We start from the raw sequence: 18,807 nt of genomic DNA on the forward strand, positions 1-18,807 counted from the left end.
TTTATCTTATTCTGTAAAGTGTAATTTCTCCTCCCATCCCCTGAGACTTCTGGAGGAGGACAAGACATGGTTGTTATACTCCATAAACATGCTGTACAGACAGCAAAGTAGGCCCCTCAGCAAGGATAGGGTTTTGTTCACAACACTGCCTCTCACACTGTATCAGAACATAGGCATTCCTGGATGTAAGGAATTCTGTGGAAGCCAAGACTAATAATTTACAGTACAGAAAGCAAATTGCTAAAAGCTGGGACAGCACTGAGGAGGGCTAGATTATCAGTCATTTATATAGGAAATAAGATAAGCTTTGGATGACTGTTGCAGTTTCTAATGTTTAGAAGTATGCAGTATTGCCACTTAGAATATGTTCGTGCTACCTTACTATCTGACTGGGGCAACTGTCATAACTTTAGCTCAGTTTCTTTACTATCAGATGCAGTGCTAGTTTTCTTATATAGCACAGCCTTCCATTAAAGAATGTGCTTCCCTGGACTAAACATGCTTCCAGAAATAAAGAACAGAATTTCTAGCTAGGAAAAGTTCTCTATCATGTATTCCTAAGCATACACTGGTTAAAATACCTAAAGAGCTTGCCACATATCCATGCATTATAAATACAATACATTTTTTTGGGTGTAGAAATTTGGGAATGTAGTATTCTGTTTCTGCTGCCACTATTCAAATTAGTACAAATTATCTCTTTGATTGTGAACATTCTTTGTTTTATTTATTTTTACAGAAAAATTTTGGGTGAACATTCTAGGGGAAGAATGTTACCAGCTCAGGTGAATGATGCAATTATTACCAAACTCAAGAGGAATTCAAGACTATTACGGTTCCCAGGACACACGTTTACACACTTTGGGAAAAACAAGAAACGGTTCCCAGGGTGCACGTTTAACGACCTTGGGATGAACAAGAGATGATTCCCAGGGCACACGTTTAGCCACCTTGGGGTAAACAAGAAATAGGTAACAGGGCGCACGTTTACCCACTTTGGGGTAAACAAGAGACGGTTCCCAGAGCGCACGTTTACCCACCTAGGGGTAAACAAGAGACGGTTCCCAGGGTGCATGTTTACCCACCTAGGGGTACACAAAAGACAGAACCCAGAGCGTACGTTTACCCACCTTGGGGTAAACAAGAGAGGGATCCCAGGGCACACGTTTACCTACCTTGGAGTAAAAAAAAAATGGTTCCCAGGGCGTATGTTTACCCACCTTGGGGTAAACAAGAAACTGATCCCGGCGCGCAAGTTCACCCAACTTGGGCAAGGGAATTCGAGACGGTTTCCAGGATGGACATTTACCCAAATACAGGGACACACAAGGCGGTTTCCGGGGCGCACGTTTACCCGCCTTGGGGTAAACAAGAAACTGTTCCTAGGGTGCATGTTTCCACATTTTGGGGTAAAAGAAAGATTGTTCCCAGGGCACACGGTTATCCAGCTTGGGGTAAGCAAGAGACAGTTCCTAGGGGGCATGTTTACCCACCTTGGGGCGAACAAGAGACAGCTGCTAGGGCACACGTTTTCCCACCTAGGGATAAACAAGAGACAGTTTTAAGGGCACATGTTTACCCACCATCCAGTTTACCCTTCGGGTAAACAAGAGATGGTTCCCAGGGTGCACGTTTTCCCACCTTGGGGTAAACAAGAGATGGTTCCCAGGGCGCATGTTTACCCACCTTGGGGTAAACAAGAGATGGTTCAGAGGGTGCACGTTTAGCCACCTTCGAGTAAAAATAACACGGTTCCCAGGGCACACGTTTACCCACCTTCAGGTAAACAAGAGACGTTACTGGAGTACATGTTTACCCACCTTGGGGTTAGCAAGAGATGTTTCTCAGGGAGCACATTTACCCACCTTGGGGCAAACAAGAGATGGTTCCAAGGCGCACGTTTACCCACCTTGGGTGACAACAGACAGTTCCCAGGGCACACGTTTACACACCTAGGGGTAAAAAAGAGACGGTTCCGAGGGCACACGTTTACTCACCTTGGGGTAAAAAAGACACAGTTCCCATGGCACACGTTTACCCACCTTCGGGTAAACAAGGAACAGTTCCCAGGGTACACGTTTACCCACCTTGGGGTAAAAAAGAGATGTTTCCCAGGGCGCACATTTACCCCCATTGGGGTAAATAAGAGGCGGTTCACAGGGCGCACGTTTACCACCTTCGAGTAAAAAAGGCACAGTTCCCAAAGCACACGTTTACCCACCTTCGGATAAACAAGAGACCATTACTAGAGTACACGTTTACCCACCTTGGGGTTAGCAAGAGACGTTTCTCAGGGAGCACATTTACCCACCTTGGGGTAAAAAAGACACAGTTCCCAAGGCACACGTTAACCCACCTTGGGGTAAACGAGATGGTTTCTAGGGTACATGTTTACCCACCTTGGGGTAAACAAGAGACGGTTCCCAGGGCACAGGTTTATCCACCTTCAGGTAAACAAGAGACGTTACTAGAGTACACGTTTACCCACCTTGGGGTTAGCATGAGACGTTTCTACGAGAGCACATTTACCCACCTTGGGGAAAACAAGAGATGGTTCCAGGGCGCACGTTTACCCACCTTGCGGGAAAAAAGAGACGGTTCCTAGGGCGCATGTTTGCCCACCTTGGGGTGACGAGACAATTTCTAGGGTACACGTTTACCCACCTTGGGGTAAACAAGAGACGGTTCCGAGTGCGCACGTTTACCCACCTCTGGATAAACAAGAGACAGTTTCCAGGGCGCAATTTTACTCACCTTTGGGTAAACAAAGGACTGTTCCCAGGGCAAATGTTTTCCCCATTTTGGAGGGTAAATTTGAGATAATTTCAAGGGTGGACATTTACCCAACTACAGGGACACATGAGGCAATTTCCGGGGTGCATGTTTACACACCTTGGGGTAAACAAAAGACGGTGTCCAGGACGCACGTTTACACACCATGGGGTAAACAAAATACGGTTCTCAGTGAGAACGTTTACCCGCCTTGGGGTGGACAAGAGAGGGCTCTCAAGGTCCACGTTTACCCACCCTGGGGATAACAAGAGACAGTTTCCAAGGCTCACGTGTACCCACCTTGGCGTTACCAAATGACAGTTTCCTGGGCGCACGTTTACCCATCTCTGGATAAACAAGAGACAGTTCCCAGGGCGCACATTTACCCACCTTGGAGTAAACAAGAGACAGTTTCAAGGCCGCACGTTTACCCACCTCTGGATAAACAAAAGACGGTTCCCAGGGCGCACGTTTATCCAACTTAGGGGGGAAATTTGAGAAGGTTTCCATGGTGGACATTTATCCAGCTACTGGGACACACAAAGCCATTAGCAGGGTGCACATTTACCCACCTTTGGGTAAACAAGAGGGCACGATTACCCATATTGAGGTAAACACCAGACAAGTCCGAGGTTGGGGAAAACAAGAGACTAGTAAACTGTTCCTAGGGCGAAGGTTCCCAGGGTGTATGTTTACCCACCTTGGGGTTAACAAGTAACGGTTCCCAGGGTGCACAATTACCCACATTCGAGTAAACAAAAGACAGTTCCCAGGGTGAATGTTTACCTCACTTGGGAGGGGAAATTCAGGATGATTTCCAGGTTGGACATTTACCCAGCTACAGGGAAAAACACTATGTGTTTTCCCGGGCACATGTTTACCCACCATGGGGTAAACAAGAGACGGTTCCCAGGGTGCACATTTACCCACTTTGGGGTAAACATGAGAGGCTTCCCAGCGTGGAGGTTTACCCACTTTGGGGTAAACAAGAGACGGTTTCATGGGCGCACGTTTAACCACCTTGGGGTAACAAGATACAGTTCCCAGGGCATACATTTACCCAGCTTGGGGTAAACAAGAGACGGTTTCCAGGGCGCACATTTACCCACCTTGGGGTAAGAAGAGACAGTTTCCAGGGTGCACGTTTATCCACCTTGGGGTAACAAGAGAGAGTTTCCCAGTCGCACGTTTCCCACCTCTGGATAAACAAGAGACCGTTCCCAGGGCGCACGTTTAGCCAAATTTGTGTAAACGAGACGGTTTTGAGGGCGCACATTTACCCACATATGGGTAAACATGAGACGTTCCCAGGGAGCACGTTTATCCACCTTGGGGTAAACAAGAGACGGTTCCCACGGCGCACGTTTCCCCACCTTCGAGTAAACAAGACACGGTTCCTCGGATGAATGGTTACCCACCAACTCAGGGTAAACATTTCCAGGGTGGGTGAAATGTAATAAACAACTGGGACACACGAGGTGGTTTGCGGGTCGCGCATTTACTCACCCTGGGGTAAACAAGTGACGGTTCCCTGGGCACATATTTACCCACCTTGGGGTAAACAAGAAACAGTTCCTAGGGTGAGCAATTACCCACCATGGGATAAACAAGAGGAGGTTCCCAGGGTGCATGTTTTCCCGCCTTGAGGATAACAAGAGACGGTTCCCTGGGTGCACGTTTACCCACCTTGGGGTTAAAAAGAGACTGTTCCTAGGGCCAACGTTTATCCACCTTGGGGTAAACAACAGAAGGTTCCCAGAACGCATGTTTACCCACCTTCAAGTTAACAAGAGACGATTCCCATGACACACGTTTACCCACCTTGGGGAAAACGAGAGACAGTTTCCAGGGCACATGTTTTCCCACCTCTGGGTTAACAAGAGAGAGAATTGCCAGGGTGCATGTTTACCTACTTTGGGGTAAACAAGAGACAGTTCCTAGGGCGAACATTTACTCATCTTGGGGTAATCATGAGAGGGTTCTCAGGGTGCAGGTTTACCCACCTTGCGGTAAACAAGGGACGGTTTCAAGGTTGCATGTTTACCCACCTTCGGGGTAACAAGATACGGTTCCTAGGGCGTATGTTTACACGCCTTGGGGTAAACAAGAGACCGATCCCAGGGCGCACTTTTACCCTCTTTCGGATAACAAGAGACGGTTCCCAGGGTGCATGTTTACCCACCTTGGGGTATACAAGAGATGGTTCCCAGGGTGCACGTTACCCACCTTGGGGATAACAAGAGATGGTTCCCCGGCCGCACGTTTATCCACCTTGGGTGCACAAGTTTCTGTTCCCAGGGCGCACCTTTACCCCACCTTGGGGTAAACAAGAGACAGTTCCCAGGGCACATGTTTACCCACCTCTGACTAAACAGGAGATGGTACTGAGGGCGCACGCTTACCCACCTCTGGGTAAACAAGAGACGGTTCCTAGGGTGCACGTTTACCCACCGCTGGGTGCAAAAGAGACTGTTTCTTGGGTGCACGGTTACCCACATATGGGAAAACAAGAGATGGTTCCCTGGGTGAACGTTTACTCACCTTGGGGTAAACAAGAGAAGGTTCCCAGGACGCATGTTTACCCACCTTTGGGTAAAGAGGAGACTGTTCCCAGGGCGAATGTTTTCTCCACTTGGGAGGGGAAATTCGAGGCGGTTTCCAGGGTGCAAAAAGCCCTAAAGCTTCAATGGTAACTTTCATACAGTTCGTAACAGATCATCCTTAATCATCAACTGGTTCAATATTCACCTTGCTATAGACATTTTTCTCCACCACCGAGTGCGAGCCCAGTCTGAAAGCTCTACCAGCACTCCATTGCACCCATGGACAGAAAAGGAATGTTAACAGTAACATTTGTTTCCTGCAGACAGCCGTTTGTTAACCCCTCCCTGCTTACTATTAATTTTTTATTATTATTATTATTATCCCACTTGCTCCCCATATTGGCAACATGATTTTGATCCTCTAACCCACTTTGTTATCCAAGTGGACATGAAACATATTTTCTGAGTTCTGAACTCCTTTTTCTGTGGCAAGAAATCAGGGCATACCTCCGCTGTTTTCCAGCCACCTTGAAAACAACATGACCATTGTCATGACGATCTCTGTCCAATTCATGTGTATTACTCACTGATACTATCTTTTGCTATTCAGAAGGCATATTGACAAAGTTTGTTAGAATTTGATCATTCATGCGGTTATTTTATTTGTTCTAACCTAACTGTGACAATGCAATAAATAGTTTAAAAGTAATTTCATGGAATGTAGAGGGGCCTGCGATCTCCACACAAACATTTGGCAGTCCTGAGACACCTACAAAAACCTAAAGCTGATGTAGCTATGTTGCAGGAGACCCACCTAGCAGGAGACCCACCTAGATTTTTTCCGACTATGGAAACTGTGGGTTGGCAAGGTACTGGGATCCCAAACGGTGGAGAGAACAGGAGTGATAATAATACTTCACAATATTCTCCAAGGCATGGTTACTTCCACTAACTTTGATACAGAGGGGAGACTACTTAGTCATAGTACAATTTGCTGACAAGGAACTGTCTTTTCACAATACATATGCTCTTAACTCTCCCTCGACTGGGTTTTTCCAGTGCCTAACTCATTGGGTAGCTCGAGACCCAACTGTCCATAAGATAGTTGGAGAAAACTTCAACTCAATTATGGTTGACAACGAAGATTGTTCGAACCTTGACCTCCAGGCATCTTCATATTTTTTGCTGAGTCTGAACAATGTGTGGAGACAGAGATATCCACTTGAACATCAGTTCACTTTCTTTTCACATGTTCATTCCTCTGACTTGACTTGATTACTTGTTCTGTTCCAATTCCCTACTTACAAAAGTGCAAGAAAAAAAAAATCCATACTATAGCTATTTCTGACCATGCCCAGTGGAGTTGTCCCTGCTAAACACTACTTCCAAGGGAAATGCATTTATTTTGAAATTTCTTTCCTTTTTATATAAAGACCAATGCTTCCAGGCGGATCTGAAATCAGCTTGGCACACATATTTAATGACAAGCGCAGTTCACAGGGATAATCCATTATTGTCCTGGGAAACTGCTAAAGCATTTTTACGTGGACAAATTATATCAACAGGCCAAAAATAACTATTTTCAAGCCTTACATGGGCTACTTCAAGCTCAATTAATCTTAACAGAACATCCTTCCCCTGCCACAAAGGAAGCATGGCTGGTAGCCAAGCGTAGGTTTGAAAGCAGGCTTGAGAGGTGTGAACAATTCAAGCACAAATATGCAGAGGCAAGGTTCCACAAATCAAACCAGTATTGAAATTGGAGATAAGCAATGTTGTTAAACAATTGTCCAATGACAAATATCTGAGGCCTGATGGCTACACTGCTAAATTTTATAAAATGATGGAAGATCTTTTCCCCAAATATGCATAGATTATATCTGCACATGTGGGAAATTGGCATGTATATTCCAACTGGGTCTGAATCCTATATTAAGGTAATCCCCAGAAAAGACAGAGATCCTAGACATCCTGCGTTTTATCGTTCCTAATTCTTCCTTCCTACTCTGTTCAGCAGTAACTAACATAACGTAAAGCACTAAAATATGCAAAAGGACACCCACAAGAAGATCAAGCAATCATTAGTATCGATGGCGAGAAGGCCGTTGATACCGTAGGTATCAAAAGACTCTTCTTGTTGGTCAGGAAGATTGGGTTTGAAGGTCCTTATCTATTATTGCTTATGGCTATAGAATACTGCTGGAGAGGGGTACCAGACAGGGATGTCTTCTCTCCCCACTGCTGTTCAACCTAGCGGTTGAACCACTTCTCGGTTACTTTGAATCCTCCCCTGAAATCCAGTCTAAATTTAGGTGAAACTGAAATCAAGAAGGCGTTTTTCACTGATGATATTTTGCTCTTTACTTCAGACCCACTAAGGATATACCACATACCAGATATTTTTGTTCGATTTGAGAAATGGTCGGGTTTGAAGATAAATTGTAAACAAAAGCGAAATTCCTACCTTGATTTCCTGTAGGCACTTTGGGAGCAAGGCTTCCCATTTGTTTCACTTATTTATGGTGAAAATTTGAAAATATCCCTCTACAATTTGAATTACCCATATTTGTTTACCAAAGTTCAAAGGGAATTGGGAATGTGGGACAACCCACCTCTATCGTCCTATGCTTAAAATTTTCAACTAGAAGAAGCAATGGCCTACCCTTGGTACCTTAAAGCACTTCTACACTGTAAATTCCCTTTACTTCCTTCTCATCTGAAACATGATCTTTTACTAAGAGACATTAAATTGGCCAGGAGGAAAAAAATGGGACTGTCATTTAGTCTTTCAAGATATCTTCCCATTTGCAATAACCCAATGTTTTCTGCAAGGCACTACCCAACAAGTATTTCATAAATGGAAACAAAAAGGTCTTGGGTCTAGCGGGGACATATTCAACCAAGAGACGGGAAGATTGATTACTCTAGGGGGAGCTTTAGGTCAAATTATTATCTGTTGGGTCTACGGCTCACCCTCTCTATTACACTGGGGAACGCAATTTTTGTTGAGTTAGATCTTACATCTGTTTTTTTTACAAATTTTGGGGTGGTGAATCTAGAAATGATCCCAGTTTTTTGCTATCACATCCAGTTTACAATACAGGGCACCTTCCATTTTTGTAAAAAAACATACAAGTTTTACATACAATGAAAAAATAATGAAATAATAACTTAAATATAGTTTTTTTAAATTTCGTTTGTTCATACAAAGGATTTATTGTTACTCTTTGGCCTTTTGTTTTACAGTAAAACATTTAAAAATTATTCGGGTAAGCAGTTAAGTGTAAAAATTACGCTTATAGCCTTTCCTGGAGTGTTCAGTGTTAGGACAATCCCACTGGATGCTCCAATAGTCAGCCATCATGTGTACATCCCGTCTACCCTGATACCGTTCATGACCTTCAAATCTTGGTGAAATCGTTCACCGTGCTCATCACTGACTGCACCGAGGTTTTCCGGGAAGTTAGAAAGATGGGTATGCAGAAAATACACCTTAATGCTCATATTGCAACCAAGCATTTTGCAGCTCTCCAAGAGTTTCTGGACAATTTCTGTGTAATTATTTGCTCTTGTGTTTCCAAAAAAGTCCTTGACAATGGCTTTAAATGATAACCAAGCCAACCATTCTTTTCGACTCCAGACATTGTCCTGATGAAATGTTTATCTTTAATGAGCTGCCGAATCTGTGGACCATCAAACACACCAGCCTTTATTTTTTCGAATGACAGGCTAGGAAATGCCAAAATGAGGTACCTAAACCAGTCTCCTTCAGTTGGCAAAGCTTTAACACACTGCTTCATCAGACCCAGTTTCATGTGCAGAGGCGAGAATATAATATTCTTTCTATCAACAAGTGGCTCATGTAGAGTGTTTGGATCACCTAGTTTTAGGGGCAGATCTGGGAGGCCAGTTCCTTTCCACCCAATACCTCTCATGAGCTTTGCTGTCCCACATGCACAGATAACAGGGATACTTGGTATGCCGACCAAGAAGGAAGCATACCATTTTAAGTTCAAAACAGATGACCCAATTGTGTTGGTCATATTTCAACAAATCAATGACCCCCTTTATGTGTGCATATTCTTCACAAAGAGAAAATGAATGGCCAATTGGGACTGACCCAAATATGTTGCCATTGCCAAGGAGGACACACTTTAAGTTCTGCTTTGAGCTATCAATGAATAGTCACCATTCAATTGAGTTATAGATTAGAATTCCCAATTCCTCTATTAAAAAAGGTATGTTATGGCAATACACATAGCCACTGTCAGTTCTAAAGTACTGCAGAAATGCAATTTCTCTGGTTCCAAAGTACAATACCTTCATTCCTTTTTCAAGTAAGTTTTTCTCACACAGTCTTGATGCTAGGAGTTCTGAGGCCTTCTTCAATAGTCACAAATCACTCAACTCAACTCAAATCCCTTATGAACAGAGTCCTCTTCAATTTCAAACTCTTCATTATTGTCACCTAGTTCATCACCATAATCATGTTCTTCAAGAGAGGATAGTGTAACAAAAACTGCCACTGGGATTTCATCTGAATGAGCCACTGGGCGTATAGCTGATGGTAGACTAGGAAACTCTGTTACATTTATTTTTCTAGGTATATCCTGAAGTTTTCACTGTACAAAAGTAACAGTTACTGAAATGATCTCCTGGCTCTTGCCAAACCATAGGTATACCAAATGGCATCTTATCACGTGTTCCCTTTGTCCACATCCGTAAACCCTCGAAAAACTGCACACCTTATGAGGGGCCCAAGACTTATCTTGATCACCAAGTTTAACTTTGAAATATGTCAAATAGGCTTGCTTTACAAATGTGCTGATGTTCGCCTTTTCACTGGGAATGGTGAAACTACCACAGATATAACGAAATTAAACAGGGTTGTTTAGGCACTAACGACGAGAAACAGCAGAGCCAGACATGATCTGAAAGAAAGGAAATACGTGTGTAAGTAGAATATTAAATTTTGCTTATTCACTACGTAGAGCAGCGCACAACCTCTGATCACACTGTCACTGTAAATCAATGACCTATACAAATCCACGCTACAGTAATCGCATTAAAAGCGGTAGAGAAAAAACCTGACATGATAGAAGAAAACTAACTGCACTTTCAGAATCAGCATACCTATTTTAGTGTAAATAAGCTTAGAAATTGAAGTCAACAAAAATTTTGTGCAAAATTGATCTCCAGTGTTATATGCAAATAATTAATCATATACGATGACTGGTTATGGATGTCCCAGGGGCACTACAACATAATAGGTATGATAATTTATTGTCCTCATCTTCTCCCACCATTACTGACATACATAAATCTTTGCAAACCTATACTAGCAAATCACTAAAGCATACTAATGTGCAGAAATGGTGAAAGGATCTTAATATGGAAAATCCTGTAGATATATTCACTCAAGGCTATTGCACAGTAAGGAAAGCTACAGTTAATAAAAACTGGAGGGAGTCCCATTTAAATTGTTTCACCGGGTATATAAAGTATTTTGTCCCAGGAGCGAATGACTCCGAGATGGAATCCAGAATTCACGTGCCAAAAATGCAAAGTACCCTCCGCTACATTGGTGCACCGTTTCTGATTTTGTCCACCTATCTCACGATACTGGTTAAGGATTTTAAAATTTGTTTATTCTATAACTGGCTATTTTACACAGCTTAACCTTCCCTATGTCTGTTCGGGTACTGGGGGGAATTTACGGAGGTACTATATGGCAAGTGTGGGTAGACTCCCTGCCCCTAAAAATTGAGTGTGTTGTAGGTGCACTGAAACAGGTATTTTTTAGAGAAGTATTGGATGTGAAAACCGATAATGACAGCTATATTTCTCAATGTTTTGAAATGGTATCCATTTTTTTTAACACACATTTTCCAATTGAATGCAGAATGAGATTTTGTAACCTTTTCGCCACTCCACGCGGTATGTACTAAAATACTTATAATACTCTTCTGATCCGCCATAGGGGATTCTGTTTGATGTCATTTGTCCATTCCTAAAATAGCTGGGTTTATATTGTATAATTTGTTTAGTTCAATTGCAACATACTAATGTATAGTATAATTCCTTTCTTTTCCTACTGTATATTTTTCAGATTGATCTTGCCATCGACCATATGCCCCCCCTCCCCCCGTACTCCTTTCCCCTCAAATATTTTATTTTATTATTGTCATTTTCTCCTTTTCTTCACAAGTTATGAATTGTTTGTTTTGAAAAACTCAATAAAAAGTTTTACAAAAAAAAATAAATAATTTGCCCATTAGTTGCCGAAACAGTGCATTCAGTTCTGCTTGTAAGGATTTATTCCATTGAATAGCTTGCTGTCATTTGTAAACACAGAATTGGTACTTTTAATCCTAAAATATAAATAGTTTATAAAAATAAATAAATATGCACTACTAATATATTTAGACTAATCAGATTACTACTCTTTGAATACAGTCTTTAAACCAGTTTCTTTCCATTTATAGATGACGTTTTGTAAACCTGTAAATCCTAATTTGGCCATTACCCATCTGTGGGATACTGCAATAAATACTCTTGCAATGTCCAACTATAACATATTTACTGATACTTCATTCTCTATATGTTTACTTCCTCATAAAAATAGTAAGGTGTTTGACAACTTTCTTAATCCAGTGTAATAAACAAAGATTATGTTTTTGAGTTTCAAAGATTCCGTTTAAATTCTTAGAGTTAGTAGTAGAGTGTTACTACTTAATAATAATAATAATAATACTACTGTGTTAGCTACTGATCAACATTAAAGAATGTCATTTAAATGGAACCCAAGACCATTTCTGTGTATTTTGGTGCCCAAAACAGGACACCCCTAGCTCCCCCTTCCACTTCTATTATATTTCCTGGCACTGTTCTCTTTACTGAATATACTTTGCTACATGAGAAGTATCATCTCCATCCCCCCTTGATATATACACATTCCAACAGCTGTTTAACTTCCACAAATACTGTGCATGCTGTGTTAGGATACTCACACTGCTACCACTATGCTCTCAGCATATGCTTAAGCTGCATTCATATTTAATCATGTCATGAATCTTGATCATCACATATCAAAAAAACAAGTTTTTCTTGATGCACTTGAGTAGTGACAGCTGTTGTAAAGATTTAGTTAGAAGATGGCAGAAGATAAATATAAGTAATGCATGGTATGTGTGTGTATTTTTATAAGGGCTGCCCCGATTCTCTGGAACGGTTTTCCTTGTTCCATTTGGTTTGCTCCTATGTTACACTCATATAAAAGAGCACTCAAAACACAGACTTGCCTACCCATCTTTTTCTACCCTCTAAAACACTCACCACTACCCATCACTCCATATTTCCTCTCCTATTGGCCCTGATTCATCAAGCAAAATTGGAAGCTCGTACGCATATTCGTATTTGCGATCAGAAATCACAAGCCGTCATGCAATTTAGCAACTGAATGAGCTCGCAGCCGGAGCCGCGCATCTCCGGCAGCTTTACACTGGCGAGCTTGCATTAAAAGTCACTTTTACCCTAAAAAATCATTCTTTCTAATGGCACACATAATACCCTGAGCCCTAAAAAAAAATGTTTGTGCTGTTCAAATGTTTAAAACATGTATGTGCGCTAAAAAAAAAAGCATATTTTAAAATCACGTATTTCTTTTCTGTTATGCAAGAGTTAACCAAGTTCAACTCCTCTACATAGGCGCCTATATAAAAGCTTCCGATGCCTGATCGGAGAAGCCGGGTAAATCCCACGACTATCTTGCGACTGTCTTTTTCTTTTCTTTGAGGGGCTGTTTTGTTTGTTATCCTAATTAATCTATGTTGCTGCATTTGATACTTGCATTACTTGAATTACTGAATGTTTAAATGTCTATTTTGCAATTTTGAAGTCAATTTTAATGCTATGGTATTGTGTTTGTGGCCAAATTGTTTGATTGCAAAATTCTGCCTTTTCTTTTTTAACACTTTTCAATGTTTGTCCTGCATAAATATTTTCTTATTTTCACCCTTGATAGGGCAAAATTGCATATTGGTTTGGTAAGTATTTTTTGAATGCAATATTTGTTGGGCCATTTTTGAACTATTTTGGCTTTACATGGAAGTGTGGATTTACATGTGGTTTGTTTTGTTTGTTCTTCATAATTTTTTTGTTGTTTAGTGATGTGTGTGTGTGTTTTTTTTTTATGTATTTTTATATCTTATTGGGAACTTTTAGCAAATGTTTCTTTTGAATAAAGTTGTTTCTTAAGATGGTGTTTGTTTTTTGGGGGTTTGTTATGTGATCCCCTTTCCAATCTCCCAGGACACACAGTTTAAAAAGACAATTGTGATTGTTTTTAAGCTGTTCCTTCCTCTGAATTATTTGTAAGGCTAAAAAGCAGCACAATTGTCTTGTTAAAACTCAGTTGTTTGATGCGCATTTTTTACAATTCATACTATTGTGAGATGACATATTATGAAGTGCTTACTAGTATATATATACAGCTTGATCTCAATTAGTTTGCAGTGTTGCAAAGCAAACCAAAAAAGTATAAAAACAGTGCAACAAATGTAACAATAAATTAATTATTTTGTGAATGAGTACAATGTAACCTAAAAAAGTAGCACTTACCCAAAAGAAGATGAAGCATTAAAGATTCTAATTGACCTGTAATGGACTGTAGATGCACACAGAACAGAGAGCAGGTGTACGCTAATTAATTGCTATGATCTCACCAGTGACAGCTTAACAGATCCTCCTTAATCGCGCAGCTGAAATCTAACCGCCTTAATTGGCAGATTCGCGACCCCTATTGCTCATTATTATCAAGGCAGGAATCCGGCTGGCAGTGAGGGGGCGAGTGTACGAGCGCACTCGACTCCAGACCGCGGAAAACCGGCTCGCTGGAAGCGCGAAAGTACGCGCGTCCAGCGAGCGCGGATTTCATTGATGAATCAGGGCCATTGTGTGAGACTTCCCCCACTGCCTAGATTGTAAGCTCTTCGGGGCAGGGTCCTCTTCTCCGCTTGTGTCACTGTCTTGATTTTGCTACCCCTATCTTATGTACAGCGCTGTGTAATATGTTGGCGCTATATAAATCCTGATTATTAATAATAATAATAATAATAATATTAATAATAATACGGTAGGCATGTGTGTATATTTGTGTGTTTGTTTGTGATCTGTGGGTATATTTGTGAGTATATATGTTTTTTTGTTTTTGGATGTTTTTTAGGGGGTACTGATTTTCTTTAGATGAAGTTACTGGAATGAATAATAAGGGGTCAACACTCAATTTACCAGACCAGAACAAAGTGCTGCTACATACCCAACCGCTGCACTTTGTTCATTGCATTACGTATTATTTTCCTCCTGACCCATGCACCTTATACAATAAACACTATGCCTCCTGTACATTACACACCTGAGCAATGCACTTTACATATCTCCCCTCCTCCCCACCAATTCGATTGTGTACAGTGCTGCACATTGTGCTGTAGCATAGGCATTATATAGGTTAAAGTTTATTTCTCCCCCACAGTAAGGTATACCTTTGCTACCTTTTTTTTTTTGCAAATGTAATTGTGGGTATTTTTAAACTTTATTTGTTGGAAAATATGCAATAAGTCCCCAGAAGAAAAAAGTTGGCCCTCCCTGATCTTTGAAGATGTGACAGCGAATATTATATTTTCATAGATTATAGAGTGTTACTGGACAAAACATCTTTCTTGAACATCTCTTGGAACTTGCGTGGTGCCACCAAATTAAGAGCCATGTTATTTGTAAGTAGCCACTGTGGCTGCAATATTCAATTCTGTTCAATTTATAACTCTGTAGCCATGTGTAAATAACATTATAAACGCATTGATAAAAATACAAACAATATTTTTTTTATTTAATATCATTGAGTAAATTTGTGTATCCTTTTAGTAATGCAGGGTAAAAAAAACAAAACACATTACAGCCATCAAGCAATACATAATTTGGTTAAAAAGCACTGCAGTACCTGTATACAATTTTAGAATGGACATAGTAAATTAATTTACTGTATCTTCACATTTAGCAACTATGATAACTTTTCTAATGTTGTACTAAAATATAATTTAAAAAAATGCCTAAACTACATAAATATTTTAATACTTTAAAAACATGTGTAATTCTAACTGGTCCATAAAAGTCCATAGTTAAAACAATATATTTAGAGTGTGTTTATTTTGTTAAAAAAGCATAGAATATACATACAAAAACATCCTAAAAGGAAAACTAAATATCCAGAAATCAGCACACACAATACAAAACAAACATAAGACAAGTTATTTTGGTTATAGCAGTCCATACAATGGTCAAGTATTCTAACAGCACTATCAGTTTGAATTTATGTATTGTTATATATTGACATGTTAGTCATTATTTTAAGGAAACGAAGATAGAATATAGGGACTGGCCTGCTTTTAAAACCTCATGCAGGGAGCCATCATTCTTATCGTAGCTTTCCTACTTACATGTGTACTTTATCTTTGCTTTCCTACTTACATTAAATCAGGTATCAGTTGTCCTGTGTCAGTCAGTGAGAACAGCAGCAACTCACCTCACACATTTAACTCTGAGACCTAAAGAAAACCTATAATGAAGTTGGTTAGTCTGAATAAGGCGGCAAATATAAATCTTATTTGGACAAGTCTGTATATTTATGCTTATTAGGGAAAGAACAATTTCATTTAAATGTAGCACTGAGTGTAGGACAGCTGTATAAATTGAAAAGGCACATGTAAAATTATAAAGCTTTTGCATTTAGGACAAATATATAATATTCCAGCAAAAAGACCATTCTTAGAGTTGGTGAATTACACTAGTTAGGGATCATTTCTTCAATTATCTTTAAGAAGCCAAAATATAACTATTATCACATCTCTCTAAGATTACAATTTTGTGTACAGGTGTTTTTTGTTTCTCAGTTCTATTTACTGAAGTCCTGTTCTGTATAGTGCTTTTAAATCTCTACTCCTATAGTGAATGTTCTTCATGAGGAAAATAGTGTACCGGATCTTTTAGAATACATATACATGAACATTTAAACAATGAAAAAATTACAATTGATAAATGCATATATGAATACTATGAAATGACAAAATGAAATATAAATAAACAATTTTTCCTGCTTTTCCTTATCTTTGTTCATTGCAATAACTTGCCAAAATGATTGCACACGCAGCTTCCCATAAACCTATCAAAACATTTTTAGACTAAGCATATGGTAAGAAAGCATAAAAAATGTCAAAACAATCAGAAGATCCAAAGTTATAGGCAGTGGAGTTTTATACAGAAGGATAGAGAGAATGTGTTATGTATACAATATTAAAACTGCTTATATCTCTGAAATCATTTGACATTGGGGTTTTAAAGGGTAAGTGCTGCCTATGCTTTTTTCTTTTTTAATAATAATAATATGCTCAGCTTGAATTGCCCAACTTTTCAGACAGATTTACTTTACGTTTTTCAGTCAATATTCCACATTAATTTCCATACTTTTCCATTTACATTCAAAGCTAAAGCACAGTTTTAAATTGTATTAGTAAAGAGCAAATATAAAGAATACATTTTACATAAAATTATGTTATGTGTGCCACTAAATGTACATACTGGAAACATTTAAATTATTTTAGGGCATGATAAAGTTTCATTACATGTACAATAGAGAATATCAGAAAAAAACAATGGCTTTAATCTTATTAACTTAATTAGTACTGCAGAAATAATATTTTATCTTCACATTTTGCAAAACTGAAATCACTTCAAAACGTGAATTCCATCCACCTTTCTAACTTCTCCTAGGAATGTAAGTAAATGTCATTATGTCACTGTTATCACACAAAATGTAACTAACTTTTTCACCCCAAAGCCAGGCTATATTTTCCTTAGGGAACCAATCATGACTTTAGATACAAAATTCACTATAGCACTAGCTGGCTGTTCTGGATCATGTTCAGCGAAGAGGTAACAGATGTTCTCATTTCCATTGCCTTTTCTTGCTACAAAGCCAAAAACTCTGAGGAAGAAAAAAAGTAAATTTTTTTTTTTATTACACTATTATTGTTATGCAATACAAATCTTTAATTTCTTTACATTTTTATGGCTAGGAATGAAAAATAAGCCAGGTATAACATGATAATGTTGGGGGCAAAACAAAAAAAAACTCCAAAAAACACAACAGCTCAAGCTTTAAAAAGGTTGGTGATCACAAAAGGATAATATTATTACCTTCCTCCACTTGACTGCTTGAATGTTAATATTTTTAATAATAAACAGGATTTACATAGCGCCAATATTATAGGCAGCGCTGTACATAAAAAAGGGGTTGCAAAAGACAGACAAATACAGACAGTGAAACAGGGGAGAGGACCCTGCCCCAAAGAGCTCACAATCTAGAAGGTTGGGGAATTAACACACAATAGGAGGGGAGAATTGTAGTGGTGGGAAGTAGTGACGGTTTCAAAAAACAGAGGAAGATGGGTAGACAAGTTTCACAAAATGGGTTTTGAGTGCTCTTTTAAATGAAAAGAAAGTAGGAGCAAACTGAAAAGGACGAGGAAGACTATTCTAGAGAGTTGAGGTAGCTCTAGAAAAGTTTTGGAGTCGTGTGTGTGATGAGTTTATAAGTGAGGAAGTCAGTTGTAGGTCATCGGATGAGCGGCTTTACCAGGTCAGAAAGGTAAGTGAGACAAGAATTGTGGAGGGATAAGAAGGCAAAGCAAAGGAGTTTGAATGTGATTCCAAGGTGAAATAAAAGCCAGTGAAGAGAACGGCAAAGAGATGCAGCAGAAGAGCAGCAGTGGGAAGGATGGATGAGTCTGGCTGCAGTGTTACATAGTTACATAGTCACATAGTAGGTTAGGTTGAAAAAAAGACATAAGTCTATCAAGTTCGGCCACCAGGGAAATAATCATATCCCAGACATTGACATAGAAAAAAAGACATAGTTGGTCCAGAGGTAGGCAAAAAAAAAAAAAAAAAACCCTGGTACAATTTGCTTTAACAGAGGAAAGAAAATTCCTTCCTGATTCCATGAGGATGCTCCCTGGATCAACAGTCACTGGTATTTTTACTTTAAAGCCTTAATACTCAGTTATATTCTGTGCTTCCAGGAAAACATCCAGCATTTTCCTAAAGCAATAGTAATTGCTGTAACTACTTCCTGAGGGAGACCTTACAGTGAAGAATCCCTTCCTTATCCGGATCTTAAACTTCTTTTCCTCCAGACACAAAGTCTGCCCTCTTGTTCTTTGTAATGATCTTACAATGAATAATGGGGAAGAGAATTCACTATATGGACCGTTTAAATATTTATACAGGGTAATCATATACCCCCTTAAACGTCTCTTCTCAGGGGAGAATAGATTCATTTCAGCTAATCTCTCTGCACTCTCTCCAATTCCACAATGTCCTTTTTGTGAACTGGTGCCCAAAACTGGACTGCATATTCCAGATGTGGTCTTACCAATGCTTT

General features: G+C 39.8%; 1 protein-coding gene across 1 annotated transcript in view; it reads right to left on the reverse strand.

Annotated features, from left to right (window-relative positions):
• Positions 1 to 15,171: 15,171 nt before the first annotated feature.
• The window catches only part of TNS3 (tensin 3), a 216,767-nt gene continuing 213,131 nt past the window's right edge, over positions 15,172 to 18,807 (reverse strand). Inside the window, exon 25 of the mRNA XM_072411956.1 lies at positions 15,172 to 17,349. Within this exon, the coding sequence (XP_072268057.1) occupies positions 17,208 to 17,349 (142 nt within the window). The 3' untranslated portion in view covers positions 15,172 to 17,207. The remainder of the gene's footprint in view (positions 17,350 to 18,807) is intronic.

The sequence above is a fragment of the Pyxicephalus adspersus genome, chromosome 5 (genome assembly GCF_032062135.1).
Source record: "Pyxicephalus adspersus chromosome 5, UCB_Pads_2.0, whole genome shotgun sequence".
NCBI classification, from domain to species: Eukaryota; Metazoa; Chordata; class Amphibia; order Anura; family Pyxicephalidae; genus Pyxicephalus; species Pyxicephalus adspersus.